General features: G+C 37.6%; 1 protein-coding gene across 4 annotated transcripts in view; it reads right to left on the bottom strand.

The window, feature by feature from the left end:
• Positions 1-18,220, bottom strand: part of Rbm27 (RNA binding motif protein 27) — a 61,258-nt gene that overhangs the window by 4,020 nt on the left and 39,018 nt on the right. For all 4 annotated transcript variants that reach the window (XM_051200845.1, XM_051200846.1, XM_051200847.1 and 1 more), the window contains 11 exons: positions 16,839-16,988; positions 14,748-14,892; positions 14,302-14,455; positions 13,036-13,377; positions 10,990-11,130; positions 8,505-8,624; positions 7,008-7,082; positions 6,729-6,893; positions 3,225-3,329; positions 2,930-3,118; positions 535-645 (listed from right to left, as the gene is read on the bottom strand). In XM_051200845.1, coding sequence (XP_051056802.1) covers positions 535-645; positions 2,930-3,118; positions 3,225-3,329; positions 6,729-6,893; positions 7,008-7,082; positions 8,505-8,624; positions 10,990-11,130; positions 13,036-13,377; positions 14,302-14,455; positions 14,748-14,892; positions 16,839-16,988 — 1,697 coding nt within the window. The remainder of the gene's footprint in view (positions 1-534; positions 646-2,929; positions 3,119-3,224; positions 3,330-6,728; positions 6,894-7,007; positions 7,083-8,504; positions 8,625-10,989; positions 11,131-13,035; positions 13,378-14,301; positions 14,456-14,747; positions 14,893-16,838; positions 16,989-18,220) is intronic.

Below are 18,220 nucleotides of genomic sequence, written 5' to 3'. Positions count from 1 at the left end.
AAATATATACAAACATTACCAATGTGGAAGAATTACTTATTTCCTAACTTGGGAACACTCTGTTTTTTTGTTATGTAAACTTGTCCATATAGTCAAAACATACTTCATTAATTAGATATAAATTGATTCTTTTAAAAGCAAGATAGAATCAGAAATAATTTACTATGTTCCTGCTAATAAACTAATTAGAATACAAAAATGCAAAATTATTTCTCATATTTTAAAAAGCTATTACTTCTCCTTTTTTTTTCCCCAAGACAGGGTTTCTCTGTGGCTTTGGAGGCTGTTCTGGAACCAGCTCTTGTAGACCAAGCTGGTCTCTAACTCGCAAAGATCCACTTGTCTCTGCCTCCTGAGCGCTAGAATTAAAGGCGTGTACCACCACCGCCCGGCTGTTGACTATTACTTCTAAACTGGTTTTAACTAACTGAATGAAACAAAAGTGAGTGCCTATTTTTAAATGCATAATATTTGATATAAAGAAAATAGAGATGAAGTACTGTAATTAAATCTTATTTTAATGGTTGAATTTACCTCTTCTTTGACTTCTTCTTCCTCAGTCTCAGTAGATATAGATGGTACCTTGGGCTTGTGCCATGATATCTGTAGCCGACGATCTTTGAATTTTGATGCTTGGTTTGCAGCCTAAAGTGTATTTTAAAAGAACACATAAGCGTGCACTCATATTTACTAAGAATTTCTTTAAACACTGCACTATGTAGAAAGTGTAATGTTCTGGGGGAATATGAACTGTTAAGCTGGGGCCCTTCAGTTAAGGCAGTGTTGTTTGGTGCCTTCACAACATGGTGTTATAGTCACTCTACTATGCAAGGCTGGAGGAGGATAACAAATATTTTGTTCATTCAAGGCTGACCTCCTGACTTTGGTATTTACATATCAAACCTTAAAATCCTATCATTTCTGAGGTGAATCATCTCATGTCAATCACTGCACTGCATTTTTCAGTTCTATCTGACAAAGTTCTTCCCAGCTCCTCCCCATAACCTTCATTTCCAGAACTGGATCTCTCAACCTCCTGCTGCCTCAGCTTCCAGAGCACTAAGATTACAGATGAGTACCAAGGAACTTACTCTCTTTTCTCAAATGCTTAGAATTCGCTAGCTATCCATTCAACAAATGTTAATTGGACTTGGGCTTGGTTTCTTATACCTATAATCCTAGCATTATCGAGGCTGAGACATACAATTACTTCAAGTTCAGCCTGGGCTACGTTCTGAGTTCCAGAGAGGGTCAGGAATACACAATGAGATATGATTTAAAAGATTTACCAACCTAGGGTAAAACTTTTCTTTTGGTAGCACTATGGATTAGGGTCTTATACACATTATGCAAGGGTTCATCACAAAGTTATACTCCTAATCCCTAAGAGTTTTCCTCAGTACTACTTTCTAAATATTTCTCAGCAAATATCAATGAAGATATTTTATTTATTTACTTATTTCTTTATAGAGAGACCTAGGGTCTTGTGCATAACATACACCACTATGTGCAAGCATTGTACCACAAAACTACATTGATATACATCTATATGTTTTATGAAAACAAAGTTATATAATAATAAAAAGTCTATGGTGACCCAGTGAGATGGCACAGTAAGTTAAAGCACAAATCTCACCAGCTTAATGACCTTTTTGAGCCCTGAAAACAAGCTCCCACAGGTTGTCGATGACCTCCTAGTACATGGGTATCATGGCATAAGCAGTTCCCGCCCCCACACTCCACAAGATTCTAAGGTATTTCAGGTTTTTCCTTAACCATTGATTTCGATCCTTAAATGTATAAAGTTCTATTCATATTTACAATATTTCATATATTTAATATCTAAAGTAATAACATGCCAGAGCTCTGCAAACTAGTTCTCAAATCACATGTAACACAGAAGCTTAATTTTCTGTGTTTCTTGTTTGTTTGGTTTTGTTTTGTTTTTTCCAGGATAGGGTTTCTCTGTACAATATAACAGCCTTAGAACTCACTTTGTGCCACCACCACTGATTTTGTTTCTTAAGAAATGGGATTCTCACCAGATAGCGGTGGTGACACATGCCTTTAATTTCCACACTCAGGAGGCAGAGGCAGGTGAATCCCTTGAATTTGAGGCCAGTCTGGGCTTTTAAACAGAAAAACCCTGGAGGTGGGGGTGGGGAGTGAGGGGATTCTTTTGTTTTCTACTCTCATATCTTGAACTAAAGTGATCCTTTTTGCCTCAGGTCTCAAGTGCAAGGACAATAGGACATACCACTCTACCTGACTAAGCACCCTGCTTCTGATGGGCTATGCACTAAAAACAGTTTGTACTTTATTAAGATGGTTATTAAAGGAAAAAGGGGAATCTAGGTATAGGCTTCATTGTTTAGAAGGGAGGTTGAGGCAGGGATTTCATGAATTTGAAACAAGCCTAAACTATATTGCATACAATTTCACATGTCTTTCATACTTATAGTCACTTAACATTACATAAACCCACGTATGAAACTAATTCAGAAATATCTACCAAATGAATTAGTAAATGGCTGGAAAGAATATACTGTGCATGTTTATTTGCCCATAGCCAAACTCTATTTGCATCTATGTTAACACTGTATATAGAATAAACAAACATGCTTACCACCCTAATAATTTGAGTTTTGTCTCATATTAATTTGCTGCCTAGAAATACCTGGTACTGAAATAAACCTAAAATCGAATCTAGCTTTGGAACACTGTTCAGCTACAAATGTGTTTCCAAAGATTATTATGAAATTTCAGAACAAAAACTACTTCAAAAATACATTGATAAAAATTTGGTAAGGTCAAAGATTTAAAAACTAACATTTCTAACCTAGAAATCACTTGATATTTATAGACTGTAGCAAACAAAGTGCTGAGTGCACTGTTTTTAAGAGTTATCATGAGTTACATGAAAACTTACTGAGAAATGCTGAAGCAATTCATCCTTTTCCTCCTCAATGAATCCTCCAACTGTGAGAGCTTTGGGGCGGTGGTCCACCACCATGTGATTTAGTGAGCCTCTCCCTCTTCCTCGACCTCTGCCTCTTCCTCGACCTTGAGAAGACATGGTCTTTCCTCGCCCCACAGGTAAAATACCTAATCTTGCAGCCTAAATAACAAGAAATAGAAGGGGATGCACAATGTTAGGTTAATCCTTCATAAGTAAATAAGAAGAAAAATCTACTTTTTGAGATGTTATATAGGTTAAATCTCACCTCAACTTGTAACTGACTGAGCTTTTTTCGTAATTCTGTTGTGTCTTCTCCTGAAGAGAGCCTCTTGTGGAGGTCCAGTTCAGTGTCCAGTAGCTCCTTCTGGGCCTGGGAAAAGTTAACAGTGAAAAAGGAAACGTCAGGTAAACACTAAGATCTTATCCAGAGCATTACACAATAGTCTGCTTCTTCTCTGAAAAAAAAAACAAGATAGAAAAGACATGGGTGCTCTGAGGAAGTTAACCTTTGCAGATATAATGCTGCAAACATAGCCAGCATAATAACTCTGTTGAAAAGTTAAGTGAAAGGACTAACCAAGCATCATAATGAAACACAACTTACCACACAAAAACTATACAGAGCAAGTATTTATCAACTTTGTTCACACCTACAGTCCCAGGAATCAGAGGTTAAGGTAGGCATGCCTCAAATCGGAGCCACCCCAGGCTACAGAGCGAAACCCTGTCTTTAAAACAATTATATTAATTATAAAAAAAACATAAACAGTACAGAACTACTTTCAGACTGACAGACTGGATTCTCTAAGTATTGCCACTCTTTTTTATATGAGACAAATTATCGATCTTCACTTTTCATAGTGCTCAAGGAAGCCAAAACAGAGTGTCAGCCTCCCTGGAAGAAACAGCTAGAAGCCACTTGATGTGGCTGGGAACCAAACTTGGGTCCTCTGAAAGAAGTGTACAGCCTCTGCAGGAAATCAGTATGGCGATTTCTCAGAAAATCAGGAGTCAACCTACATCAAGACCCTACAATATCACTTTTGAGCATATACCCAAAGGATATACTCACACCACAAAGTCATTTCCTCAACTATGTTCAAAGCAACATTCATTATTCGTAATAGCCAGGACTTGGAAACAACCTAGATGCCCCTCAACCGAAGAAATGGATAAAGAAAATGTGGTACATTTACAAAGTGCAGTACTACTCAGCAGTAGAAACAGTGACATTCTGAAATTTGCAGGCAAATGGACAGAACTAGAAAAAAAATCATCCTGAGTAAGATAACTCAGACCCAGAAAGACAAACATATTATGTACTCACTCATAAGTGAATACCAGACATAAACCAAAAGATACCCAGCCTACAATCCACAACCCAAGAGAAGTTAGAACCCTCTTCCAGAAAAACAGATGGAAGCAGAGACAGAAATCCACAACTAACCATTGGGCCAAGTTCCTGGAGTACAATCAAAGTAAGGGAGGAGCCATAATATGAACAAAGGAATCAAGACCACCATGGGGAAACTCACAGAATCACCTGACCCCAAGGCAGTGGGAAATCACTGACTTGGGTCTAACAAATGGGTAATCTGTGTAAGACCAAACTAGACTCCCTTAATATAGGTGACAATGATGTGAGTGGGACAATATATGAGGCCACTGGCAGTGGATTCAAGATCTAACTGTAAAGCACAGACTAACTTAGTGGAACCTATTCTATATGGAGAGATACCTTGCCCAGCCTAGACACAAGGGTCTGTGGTGGGTGGTATTGGCCCTGCCTCTAAGAGATGATAGGACAGACTTAATAGACTTCCTAGTGGGTCTTATCTGCTCTGAGGAGCAGATGGGAAGTGGGGGGGGGGGTGCAAAATAGGGGGAGCAGGAACTGTGATAGGAATGTAAAAAGTAAATTAATAAACAAACAAACAAAAAAGAAATCTTTTTATTTTTTTAAAAACACAGTTCATGCAGTCCAAGCTGGCCTGGAACTCATTACACAGCTGAGGTTGGCTGTGAACATCTTGCTTGCTCCCAGTACTAGAAATACAGTGTTTCTCCAGCTTTCAAAAGAAATCCTGATGAAACATTTAGCCTTTCAAAGCAATACAAACTGACCCACATATTTATTTAGAGTGCACATGTGGCACAGCACACATGTGGAGGAGAAAGTACAACCTGTGGGACTCAGTACTCTCCTTCCACTATCCTGGTCCTGTGAACGGAAGTTAGGTCCTTGGGCTTTGCAGAAAACCCACTGAGCCATCTCAGCAGCCCAATAATTTATTTTTAAATTAATAAAAATATAATTTCAAATATATTGTATGTTTTATATAAATATATAAAGATATACGTAATAAGTTTATTCCCATTTCTTCAAGTGTTGAAAGTAACCTTTAAAAAAAATCCCAATACAGAGCTATGATACAATGAAACCTCTGTAGAAAGCAAAGCAAGTGCTCTGCAAGGGTTAAGAAATGGACAGGTTAATAAAATTAGGGTTAGTTCGATCCAGAACTTCTGATTACTCTTTTTTTGTTTTATAAAGCCAAATATGAAGCAAGATTTAATTAAATATTAGCCAGGTTGATAAGACTCTGCCAGATCCATTCCAGAGTTCCCAGGAAATGGCCCCGATTACTCTCTTAAGTAGCACATTACAATTTACCCTTGTCAAAATCAATGGTTATGTTCAATTAGTAAGAGATCATAGCATAGCTGAAAATAGGAAATACTTCTTTCCTTAAATTGCATCAATATTTCCTTCAACACAGAGAACTAATATTCAATTTAAATAGAGACTCATGTTTTGGGAGTACAGCTGAGTGCACTTGCCTAACATATACAAGGCTCTAATTCAGTTCCCAGCACTGGGATTGATAACACCAAAGGAGACATAAAGAGGTTCATTCAGGGTTACCTTGGCCACATAGGGACTTTGAGACCAGCCTGGGATATATGAGACCCTATCTCAAAAATAATAATTATATATATATTTTAATTTATCCCATAGCAGTGGTAGTGCATGCTTTTAATCCCAGCACTCAGGAAGCAGGGGCAGGCAGATCTCTGAGTTTGAGGGCAGCCTGGTCTACAGAGGGAATTACAAGACAGCCAAAGCTATCCCATATTACAGTAGCACAATCAGGCTATAAGGCAGGAGGATAACAAATTCAAGGCTGCCCTAGGTTATATAGTAAGACTCTGTTTCTAACAAACCAAAACACCTCTGTAGAACAAAAAATACAACCACATCTTCCCTAAAATGAAGTTTTAGGCCTTTAAAAATATAAAAGGCAAAACTGAAAGCTGATTAGGGCTGGTTTAGATGCATATACATTGGTACAACACCTGTTTAAAATGCACCTGGCCTGGGGTGTACCTGAGCACCAGCATCATCCAAGCAGGATTCTAAACTTATAGCATCAGTGAAAATGCATTATTCTTGCCAGGTGTTGGTGACGCATGCCTTTAATCCCAGCACTCGGGAGGCAGTGGCAGGCAGATAAATCTGTGACGGCAGCCTGGTCTACAGAGCTAGTTCCAGGACAGCTCCAAAACAATACAAAGAATCCCTGTCTCAAAAAACCAAAAAAGAAAAGAAAATGCATTACTCTCTAACAGTCTGCTTCTCTCCCACTAGTCCAGCACTAACTTCACCACTAGTCTGGGGGGCTGCCCATGGGTCTCACTGCACTTTCAAAGGGCCAAACACATCTCAGCTATTCTGTAAGTCTGCTAGAGGAGAAATGCAATTGGATACCTCCGTCTTTGTCTTTACTTTAGATGGTGTGGAGACTGCAGAAGATGTTTTTAATTCATCTTTCAACTGAGAGATCTTCTCTCCCAGTTCTTTCAAGGTCTTCATTATATTTGCTCTTTCTTCTGGTTTCATGTTTTTGTTTTTTTCTAGCTTAGAGATTAGCATCTACAAAATAAAAATAAAACAAAGTAAGTCTATACTAAGTAAATTTAAGTTCCAAAGCCTTAATGTATCTCAATTCTATACAACATTCTAGAACGCAAAGGATGAGTTCTTTACCTTCTGGCATTCTATTTGCTTTTCCAACATTTCTTGCCTCTTTTTCCTCATGTCTTGTTGTAACTTCATTGCTTCCTGAGAAAAAAGAAGGAAATCAGTATGGATTTGAAAAAGAAAAAAAAATCTGCTAATTATACATTCCCAATTCATTTCTTCTTCTCTGAAATGGACTGTCCCTCCTAAATTAAAATCAGATGAATGCAGCAGCTGGGGGGTAGGGGGTGGCTAGTACAGTCTATAAACCCAGGCTCAAAAGACTGAAGTGTAAAGATTATGAACTAGAGATCAGTCTGGGCTACACATGGAGAACCTGTCTAAAAAGAAACCCTAAAATCAGAAATGAAGCCTTTGAATATGTTTTCCCAACAATTCCAGTATTACTATGTAATTTATATCTATACTTTGTATCTTTAAAGAAAAGCATACGGTTTTCACTTTCCAGCATAATAGGCCAAATCCTTATCTCTGAAGCTTAAAATTTTAAAATATGAGATATAGCTATAAGTTAGGAATAATCAGGACTCAGAACTTATTTATTTGTTTGTTTATCTATTTATGCCTAGAAAATGTTGTTTCTAAACTCCTGGGAATTAAACCTTTCTATGGAGACAGTACATATAAATTATCTGTTTTTGCCAAGGGGTGGTGGTGGTGCATGCCTTTAATCCCAGAACTTAGAAGGCAGATATAGGTGGATCTCTGTTAAAAGCCAGCCTGGTGCACAGAGTGATTTCCAGGATAGTCAGGGCTACACAGAGAAACTCTGTCATGAAAAACCAAAAAGTAAATAAATAAATGTTTTGTTTTGTTTTACTGAAAACCCCTATGAAAGGACACTGCTACTCAAATCTGAGTCATATGGTGAACCTTAAGCATACTTAAGTGAAACATTATCTGACCTTAAAAAGGAATTGGAAAAGAAAATACCTTCAGCTGGGAATGTAGCTAACTGGTAGAATATTTACCCAGCATATGCCAGGCTCTGGGGTTTCCATCCCCAACCTCATCCCACCCACCCCAAGAAGAAGAGAAAAAACTATCTGCTTTTCTTTCTTGAATGGAGAGGGGGAGGTTAGGCAGGTATGGTGGCACATGCCTTTAATTCCAGCACTTGGGAAACAGAGGCAGCAGGGTCTCTGAGAACGAGGCAGGCCTGATACACAAAGCGAGTTCCAGGATCTGGACTGCACAAGACCCTGACTTGAAAACCCATACCCCACAAAGGGGGGGGGGGGATAGCATATAAAAAAAATATTAGTAGTTATTGCTCAGTGTGCTTAAGGCCCTTAGTTTAACGCTCAGAACCAAACAAAATCTATTCCTTGTATTTAATGTGGCTACTGAAGGCAACTGTCAAACATTTTTCAGTCTGTTCATCATTTTTAAGTGTCTTAAACAAGGAGAAAGCACAGCATGTTGTATGGCACAGCAACAAGAATGTGAAGGTGTTAGCACAGGCACTAAAGAACTAACAGGCAGAGGAACGGGGACTGTTACCTGTTTCTTCTTAAGAACTTCTTGAACATCATGAGATTTCGACCCTGAGCAAAGTTTTGAAGGTGCCTTTAAGTTTGAGGAGCTATAAATTGGTTTTGGGTGGCCTGGAGTAGAAAATACCTATAAAAAAGAAAGAAAGAAAATTAATAACACCTAAGTATGACTAAATTAAATCTTAAAAATGTTTAAGTTCATTTTTAGAGTAACTATTTCTACTCAAGACAAACTTGGGAGATGGCAGGGTCAAGACAGGGCTTCTTCGTGTAGCCCAGGCTGTCCTGGAACTTGCTTTGTAGACCTGACTGGTCTCAAATTAGAGATCAGCCTGCCTCTGCCTACAGAGTGCAGGGACTAAAAAGGCATGTGTTATCAGTGCCAGCTTAGACAACAGTTTTTTATATTTAAAAACTTCAATAGCTGGTATAGTGCCTTTAATCTTTCTGTGTCTTCTAGGTCAGTCTGGTCTATATTAAGTTATTTACCCTGTCTAAAACAAACAAACACATTCCATATGTAAAAGCTAGTTCTTTATAAATTCAATTATACTTCAAAAGACAAAAAATTATTTTTAACAAAATAATGTTTCTTAATATAATGCCATGTTTCCTTCCTTTTACATTTTAATCATGAGAAAAAGAATAGCAGTCCTCTAGCCAGTGGTGGTGGTAAAGCACACCTTTAGTCCCAGCATTCAAGAGGCAGAGACAGAAGCAAGCAGATAGATCTCTGAGTTCGAGGCCAACCTAGTCTATAGAGCGAGTTCCAGGACAGGCTTCAAAGCTATACAGGGAAACCCTGTCTTCAAAAACGAATGAACGAATGAAAGAGAAGGAAGAAGGGAGGGAGGGAGGGAGGGAGGGAGGGAGGGAGGGAGGGAAGGAAGGAAGGAAGGAAGGAAGGAAGGAAGGAAGGAAGGAAGGAAGGAAGAGCAGTACTCACCCACAGGAGATGGCCTGCTACTAACCAACACCTTAGTGTTCTATTAAGTACAATATTACAGACTACCCACATCAGACAAGGTTACTATCATGACTACAGAATCAAGATCATTCCATAATCATGAGAAAACAGACAAAAATGTCAATACTTTCCAAGCCATAAAAAATTATTAAACATCTCTCCACCAAGATTGTTGCTTCTCAAAATTTTAATAAAAATACATTAAAAAATATTTTATTTTTATCCACAACTACTATCTCAAACATTTTATACTTTCACTAATTATAGCTCTATCCTAAAAGACATGGATTCTTTTTCCCCAACATAATTGACTTTTCTTGTTGGTAAGTTACTTAACTTACTTATTTGTCTTTTTCAGACAAGTTCTTACTAAGATCACCAGGCTGGCAGTCAATGTACTCTTCTCCCACCCCAGCCTCCTGGTGCCAACTATATACTTTAAAATTTCATTTTGTTGAGTTTATTATGCCCTAAAACACACTTAACGGTACAAAGAAAAAGTAATTCCCTATTCCTTTGTAAGTTAAATGCATTTTACTGTATGGAAACACTACATTTTAGGAGATCAGTCCCTTGCTGATATAAATTTGACAATTTCCATAATTATAAAAAAGCTTACAATTAGTAGTAGCTTAAACACATGTACTTTATATTTTGGACAGCATAATTCTGGTGTGGATTCTTACATTAGAGTTATTGCACGGGTATATTCCTAATAGCAAAAGAAAGACATTCAACACTTGATTCTCTGACAGAATTGCCTTCATTGTTTTAAGATTCTATTTTTAATTTAATGTGTGTGCATTTGTGTCTGTGCACATGCATGAAGTGCCCACAGGAGCCATAAGAGGTGTCAGATCCCTGGGAGCAAGTTATAATTGTCAGTTGCTAAGTATAGGTGCTAGGAACCTTTAAGAGCCAACTACTTAGCCTTCACTAGGTACTTAATTATACTTAAAAGGAAAAAATGAGAACCAGATGTGGTATATGTTTTTAATATCAGCACTTGTGAGGCTGAAGAAGCAGGATCACGAGCAGAAGCCAGCTCAGGCTATGCTGTGGTAATGGGGAGGAGGGTGAACTAATAAGGAATTTACCTATTAATAAATAGCTAAAAGCTAAAATTCTCTAATTCTTAGAGAATAAATAAAAGAAAATAACCTGCAAATTCCTGATTGAGCTATGGAAATTAGGGAAGTACACTTAGGTCAAACGGCATTATTTTCTGGTTGAAAAAAAGACTATGAGACTACAAATCTTCTTCTTTTGGGGGGGGGGGGTTTGTTTGTTTTTTGAAACAGGGTTTCTCCGTATTGCTTTGAAGCCTGTCCTGGAATTCACTCTGTAGACCAGGCTGGCTTTGAACACACAGAGATCCTCCTGCCTCTGCCTCTGCTTCCAGAGTGCTGGGATTAAAGGCGTGAGCCACCAACGCCCAGCAAGACTACAAATCTTAATGTTAATGAATTTTTGAAATACTGTATAAATGACTTTAAATATACATGGAGATCTCAAGAATGCATACCGGGCTGTCCTCTCCAGAACCACCGGACTGATTTAGCAAGTGAGGTGTGTCACTCTGGTTAGTACTTGCATGTCCAAGACGATGTTTAACAGGAACCTTGTTAAGAACATAGGCACCAGATGTCTGTGGTTTGCCCATCACCTGCAAATACAAAATAAACATCTATGTGATATAAGTCTAAAAACACACCCAAGAATGATACAAATTTAAGGTAGAAGTTAAAAGTTGAAATGAGGTGCTCTGATTACCTGTAAGATTGTACTTTTTAAAGGCATTATGAATAGACAGATGGATTTATTATCTGTATTGTTTTGGATGTCTAACACATGTTATAACAACTGGAATGAGCTCACTAGTATAGCATGTGCACAAGTCCCTTGATTCAATTCTTAGCTCCAAAGATAAATATTTCACAGTAGTACATAAATAAGTAAATAAACACACACACACCCCATTCCTGTAACTTTAAAAAAATCTTCTCCAGCATACAATGTTTTGGAGACAGGATTTTTTAAACAATATAAATAGAAGTGACATGAAAAGACAATCTTTGGCTACATTCCTTCACCATTCATCCAACATCTAGGACAAGTGTTCACATTTGGGTCCAAATATGAAACAACACAAACAAAAATGTATGGTTTAGATTCTAATAAGAAATGATTAATAGAACTAAGACTATATACTGTAAGAAATATATACATGCATATATTTTTCAATGTTTTCAAATAGGAACTAGCTATGTAGCACAGGCTGGCCTCAAATTCACCAGCCTTCTGTCTCAGTGCCCTGCTTGCTTGCTTGCTTTTGGTTTTTCATCAGAACACATTTACCCTAAAGATGGTAACCTAGATGGAAATTATTACTGTCAATATCTGAACTGCTCTAATGCAGAATGCTTAGCTCTTTCCTTCTTTTACTTTTTCATTCAAATGCTCCAAGAAATATGTATACACTAGGCATTATTTATTTTTTTTAAGCACCAAGGGAAAAATAAATGCAAGAATTAAAATCCTAATTCTTGGTCAGACATAACAATGCAACTATATGTCCAATGCCTCTGAAGCCAAGGTAGAGGATCATATCAAGGCCAACCTAAGCTACAAACTGAAAAATACTCTCAAAAATACAAAATGGACTCTTTTTATTTGTCTGTTTGGTTTTTTGTTGTTATTATTTTCAAGATAGAATTTCTCTGTGTATCCATGGCTGTCCTAGAACTTGCTATGTAGACCAGGCTGGACTCAAACTCACAGAGATCTGCCTGCCTCTACCTTCCAAGGGCTGGGATTAAATGTGTGTGACACCGCCACCACAACCCAGCCTCTATTTCAGTTTTTAAAGAGGGAAAATTGTCTATATGGGAAAGGGTAGGATAAATGGGTGGATATGAAAGTGACTAATTTTAATATAAAGCAAAATATGTCAAGATTCAGAATTTAGTGGTAGATAGTACATGTGCAGATATCCCTTAAATATCGGAGTTAAAAGCTCCTGTCTAGAGAACTACTCTGTCTTATAGGTAAAGCTAAACAAGTTACACATAAGTGAGCCATCTGTTATGGAGCAGCTCTTTCAGCTTTAGGATACTGCAAAGCTTTTGAAGTAGGGCATTTCCTGAAGGAATTGATTCAGAAGTTGGGGGGGGGGGGGGGAAGCTGAACGACAGTTTAGATTCCCATATCACATAAAAAGCCAGGCAGTCAGGCTTAGATTCCCACAGTCACATAAAAGCCACCTATAATCCTAGTAGTTAGGAAGAAAGAACAGAGGATCCTTAGGAAGCTGGATCAACAAAAACACACAATGTCAAGTTTGGGCCTATACCCACTCCCATCACTCACCCACCCATACCCATACCAAATAATTACTTAGTTATAGATGGGTGGGGTCGAAGAATCTGTACTTCTATAATAATATTAGGAAACCAGACAATGCTGGTTTATTTATCAAACCATGAACAATTCTAACATGGAAGGTTTCAGGACTATGAGTTGGAAAATACTGGCTGGGAAGTGACACTACAGTGTTAGTAAACATGATTACCTTCTGGATACCTCCATGGACCGACGCAGGGGAAGACTGGGTCACCATAACCTGCTGCGGATGAAGATGCTGTGGCAGGCTATGATGCTGCTGTGAAAGGTGACTCAGGGTATGCTGCTGCTGCTGTTGCTGCTGCTGCTGCTGTTGCTGCTGCTGCTGCTGCTGCTGCAGGAGGATCTGCGCTGGGGACTGGAGTGCTGGCTGCTCATTGTTCTCTCTATGCCACAGGACTCGAATGAACCGATTGTTCAAAACTGCTTCTGTGCTAGAAATAGCTTTCCTGGCCTCCTCATTGGTAAGATACTGGATGAGTGCTGCTTCTGGATCACCCTTAAATGCAACCTTTAAAGACAATAATGGGAACAACTTAAACTTAAGACAGTAGTTAAATATGTGTCCAGTGCTATCAATTAATTATGTGCCTTTAAATTCCTATGTTAAACAATGAAGAACAAGATTAGGGAAAAACTTCGAGAAACCAGGTGTCTATAAGCTAAAAGGGCATCCCTCTGAAGCAAATGAGTACAAGTAGAATCAGATTCCTGGAGTTGGAGTTACAGGCAGTTTTAAACCAACCAAAGTGGATTCTGGGAACCAAACTCAGGTCCTATGGAATAGTAGTTCATTGTCTTAATTGCCATACTGTCTCTCCTTCAATTGAACAGATTGCTCTTGCAGGTTTATTCAACCTGCTGTATTCAACATAGATGCCTAAAAAAACTTTTACCTATATATAATAACCCATCCAGTTCTTTTTCCAAATACCATAAAGAAAAATAACAGAAGACTTTTAAGAGAAAAAGGACATAAAGCTTTAAAGTAACATGTAGTATATACTCAATTAAATCCTCACTTCTAACCACAAATTTATACATTCAAACTTCTAACAAGTGGATATCAAAAAACTATACTATCACTACAACTGATCTGAACTTGGATAATAGGCCAAAAATCTCAGTTTCTCAGATAATAACATTATGATGGGGGTTGGGGGGGGGGGGATTTGTTCAGACCAGGATCTCTGAACAACAACAGCAGCAATAAAAATAAAAATAAAAGGAACTGGTTCAGTGTTTTCAGGAATGGAGTACAGCAAAGAATCAAATGAATTCTCAAAAACAAATTCAACTCAATAATTCCATTATACACATACACAACTCTCTGCAAAGATGTCAGAATTACCACTGACTTTAATCAAGAACTATTAGGACTACTTTCCAAGTATCACACCACACTTGTATTCTGTCACTGATAAAACTAATTTACCTGGATATTAACTATGGTTCCAAATTTGCTGAAGTGTTCGTTGAGCTTGGTAATGTTGTTCAGTTCCTGGGGGATTTTTTTCACTTCTAATTTTGTGTTTGTATACTGATTCTTCCGCAAGAACCCTGGTTTACTTTGATTGTTGTTCCCTTGCCTGAAACAAACATTGATGAATCTTGATTAATTCTCCCATTATTCCCCACACCCCAAACCCTTTTCCAGACAGGGTTTCTCTGTGTAGCCCTGGCTGTTCTAGAACTTGTTCTGTAGACCAGGCTGGCCCCAAACCCTGAGATTCACCTGCCTCTGCCTCCCAAGTGCTCGGATTAAAGGAGTGCGCCACCATTTCCAACAAGGTTAATAATGATAATTTTAACTACTTTATTAACACAAATGAAACAACACAAGCATCAATTACATATTTCTAATAAACAAAACCATCTTACTTTCCCAGCCAGGGCTTCTTTGTAAGTGGCCCTTCCAAACCACTAATAGTTCTCTTTCGGCTCTCTGGTTCCAGGACTACTCTGGTGATGTTGCTATTAACTGAAACAGGAACTGGTGGTTCTGTCTGGATTACAATATTAGCAGCTGTTGAAAACAAAAATTTCCATTACTGTATTTTGAGAAAACATCAAATGACTGGATTATTTGGTCTAAAGCTAAAGAGTCCTGTGAACAGCAAGCATTCATCTACTACCATTTTCTATTTTTGTTTTGATACCAAGATCACTGACCTCCTGCACTAGTTTCCCAAGAGCTAGGATTACAGGCATGTACAACTGTGTCTAGCTTACCATTTCCTTCTTTTTATATTTTTAATATTTATTTATTATGTGTACAGTGTTCTGCCTGCATGTATGCCTGTAGGCCAGAGGAAGGCATCAGATGGTTGCTGGGAATTGACCCTAATCCTAACTCTAACCCTAACATTTGGAAGAGCAAGCAGTGCTCTTAACCGCTGAGCCAACTCTCCAGCTCCTACCATTTCCTTCTTTAAAATGTCTATCATCAAGAAAACCAGCAAATGCATCTATTCTTTACATTCAAAAAATTAAAGCTTAAAAGCCTCAAGGGCAATCCAATGTGACAATTAACTCAAGCACAGATCATCAATGAATGCAACAAAGTTATTGGAGAAATATGTCTAAATTGCAAGACATTTATTTTATATGTGGCACCATAAATTTACTTAATTACTTTATAAATATATAACAATTACTGTTCAAACAGTACTAAAGATACTGTCTGCCTCCTGTTATGGTCCAACAAAATGTTCATCACATTATAAAAAAACCCATGATTTTCTTATATACAATATTACTGCATTATTTTGTTTTTTTTTTTTTAAATTATGTTTTATTTTATGATTTGTCTACATGTATGTCTCTGTGAAGATTCCAGCTCCCCTACAACTGGATTTATAGAGCTACAAGCTGCCATGTTGGTGCTGGGAACTGAAACCAGATCCTATGGAAGATCAGCCAGTGTTCTTAACCGTCTCTCAAGCCCTTGTATTCACTGTTTTGAAACTGGGTCTCATTCTATAGCCCAGGTTGGCCTGGAACTCTGCTCCAGCCTGCTAAACACTGACTGGGATTATAGGTATTAGACACCATGCCCAGCTATATGTTTATATAGGACCCTATCTTACACTTACATATGTTAACATATTAGCCAAGAAGGGAATGACCAACATTAAAGGTATATGCTTCTTCTATTCAATCTTAGATTGATTTATGAGATAGTTTGAGACAGGATCTGACTTTGTAGTCTGGTTGGCCTGTAACTGACTAAGTAACTAGACTGGCCTCCAACTCATAGAGCTCTATCTGTCTCTGCCTCCTGCGTGTTGAGATTAAAAACATATACCACCACAACTGTCACAGCCTGATTTTTTTTAAACACTTATGTCTTAAAAACTTTGAAGCAGATGCTAAGAGATGCAATTTGGGGTTTTGTTTGTTTGTTTCTGTTTTTAGACGGTCCATGTGACCCAGGATGGCTTTGAACCTGCTATGTAGATAAAGATAATCTTCAGCCCTGGTCCTCCTGCCTCCACACAGATAAAACATATGTGCCACTGGACCCAAATATATAGCTGTAATCTTAAGGAGTAAATTGCTAAAATGCTAATTTTCTTGCAGTGTTTAGGCTTGTAGCATTATTGGTTTGAAGCTACAGCTCTCAAAATTCAGAATACATCGATGAGGGAAAAGGACCAGTCATCTCACCTTCTTGTACCTAACTCTAGTGCTGTGTCCAGCACAGAGCTAAAATGGTCTGAAGCCCTATCCAAAGAACCCTTTAAAAAGTATTACTATTTTCTGTGTCTAAAAAGAAATACATTGTATCTATACTATAAAAATATAATTTAGAAGTGAAGTTAATTTAAAACTATTGAGATAATTAAAAAATATCTTTAAAAAGTATATATAAGTGGCCTGATTTCCTAACGTGAGACCTAAAACACAAAGGTATTAGCCATATTGAGAAACTGCTGCATAACATTTATCATCAGAAAAAGGCACTCTCACCTCTTGGATTTGCATCCATATCTCCAGATGTGAGGCCAATCAGGTTGGGACGCTGTGTCTGTGCTCTTGAAAAGAACTGTCTGTACTGTGATCTGCCAGAGCTGGTGATACTAGGAGCTTCAGGGTTATAACCATCTGGTTCATATGTATCTGAAGAAAAACATTGAGAAGATCAGAGAGTATTTAAGCTATTTCCTTGTTATGAAAAATAAAGAGCTGATCAAGTTATGTATTCTTCAAAAAATATAATTACATCAAACAATATACACATCTTTTTGAGTTCTATCAGATACTCCTTTTAGGAGTAAAAGAAAACAGCACTACTATCACAAACATAAACAGCACTACTATCACAAACATACAGACATTCAAATTCAAACAGTGATGCTTACTTCTCAATCCACTCAGTCATGTCTATCCTGTATATCACTTAATCTAATAACTACATATTTTCACCACCAATTTTTGGATACATGAACATATTATTCATTCAAAGATTGTTGAATTTTGTGTCTCAATTTCTAGGTATTTCTGTAGTCAAAAAAATAAACTGATTTTTTTAAAGACAAAGAATAGCTGTTTCCTATCCAAAGCATATTTCAAATAAAAAAAACCAGTTATTTATGATTATCTTAATACCACCCTATTATTCAATATACTTTTTAAAAATTTCTTATACTTTTTCTAAAACAACAAAAAAAAACATTTTAAAAATTCTAACCCTATGTAACTATTTTATTAGTGTTAAAAGCAATTCTGAAAGAAACAACAGAACCAAATAGCACATAACCTTTTCACTCTACATCAAATCAGAGTAAGGGAGATTGAAGACACTGTTTTTCATAGTTATGATCCAGAAGTTCTTGTGTTTCATCCCTTTTGTTCTTAGTGGAAAAATGTTTAATAATTTATATAAAGTTTAAGTTAGGTGATCAGGTTCATTCAGATCGTTACCATTTCTATGACACAGAGTATAAGCTCACAAATGATCACTTGCTGGCGAGAGCTCAGTGGTTAAGAGAGCATGCTACTCTTGTAGAAGACCCAAATTGGGTTCTCAGCATTCACATCAACTGGTTTACAACCACCTGTGAATAACCCCATCTCCAAAGGATCCAACATCCTCTTCTGGATGGGGTGAGCACCTATGCGCACATGTATGTACCCACATCCAGACACATAAATACACAATTAATAATAAAATAAGCCAGATATGGTGGTACATATCTTTTATATCAGTACTTGGGAGGCAGGTACAAGTGAATCTTTGTGAGTTTAAGGCCAGCCTGATCTACACGGTTAGGTTCCAGGCCAGCAAGAGTGATATAGTTTCAAATAAATTCTTGAAACAAATAACCCCTGTGCGGGGTATTGGTGGCATA

Source organism: Phodopus roborovskii, unplaced genomic scaffold, assembly GCF_943737965.1.
Source record: "Phodopus roborovskii unplaced genomic scaffold, PHOROB, whole genome shotgun sequence".
Classification (NCBI taxonomy): domain Eukaryota; kingdom Metazoa; phylum Chordata; class Mammalia; order Rodentia; family Cricetidae; genus Phodopus; species Phodopus roborovskii.
Note: the sequence above shows the minus strand (reverse complement) of the source record. Positions and strands in the feature narration are given on the sequence as shown.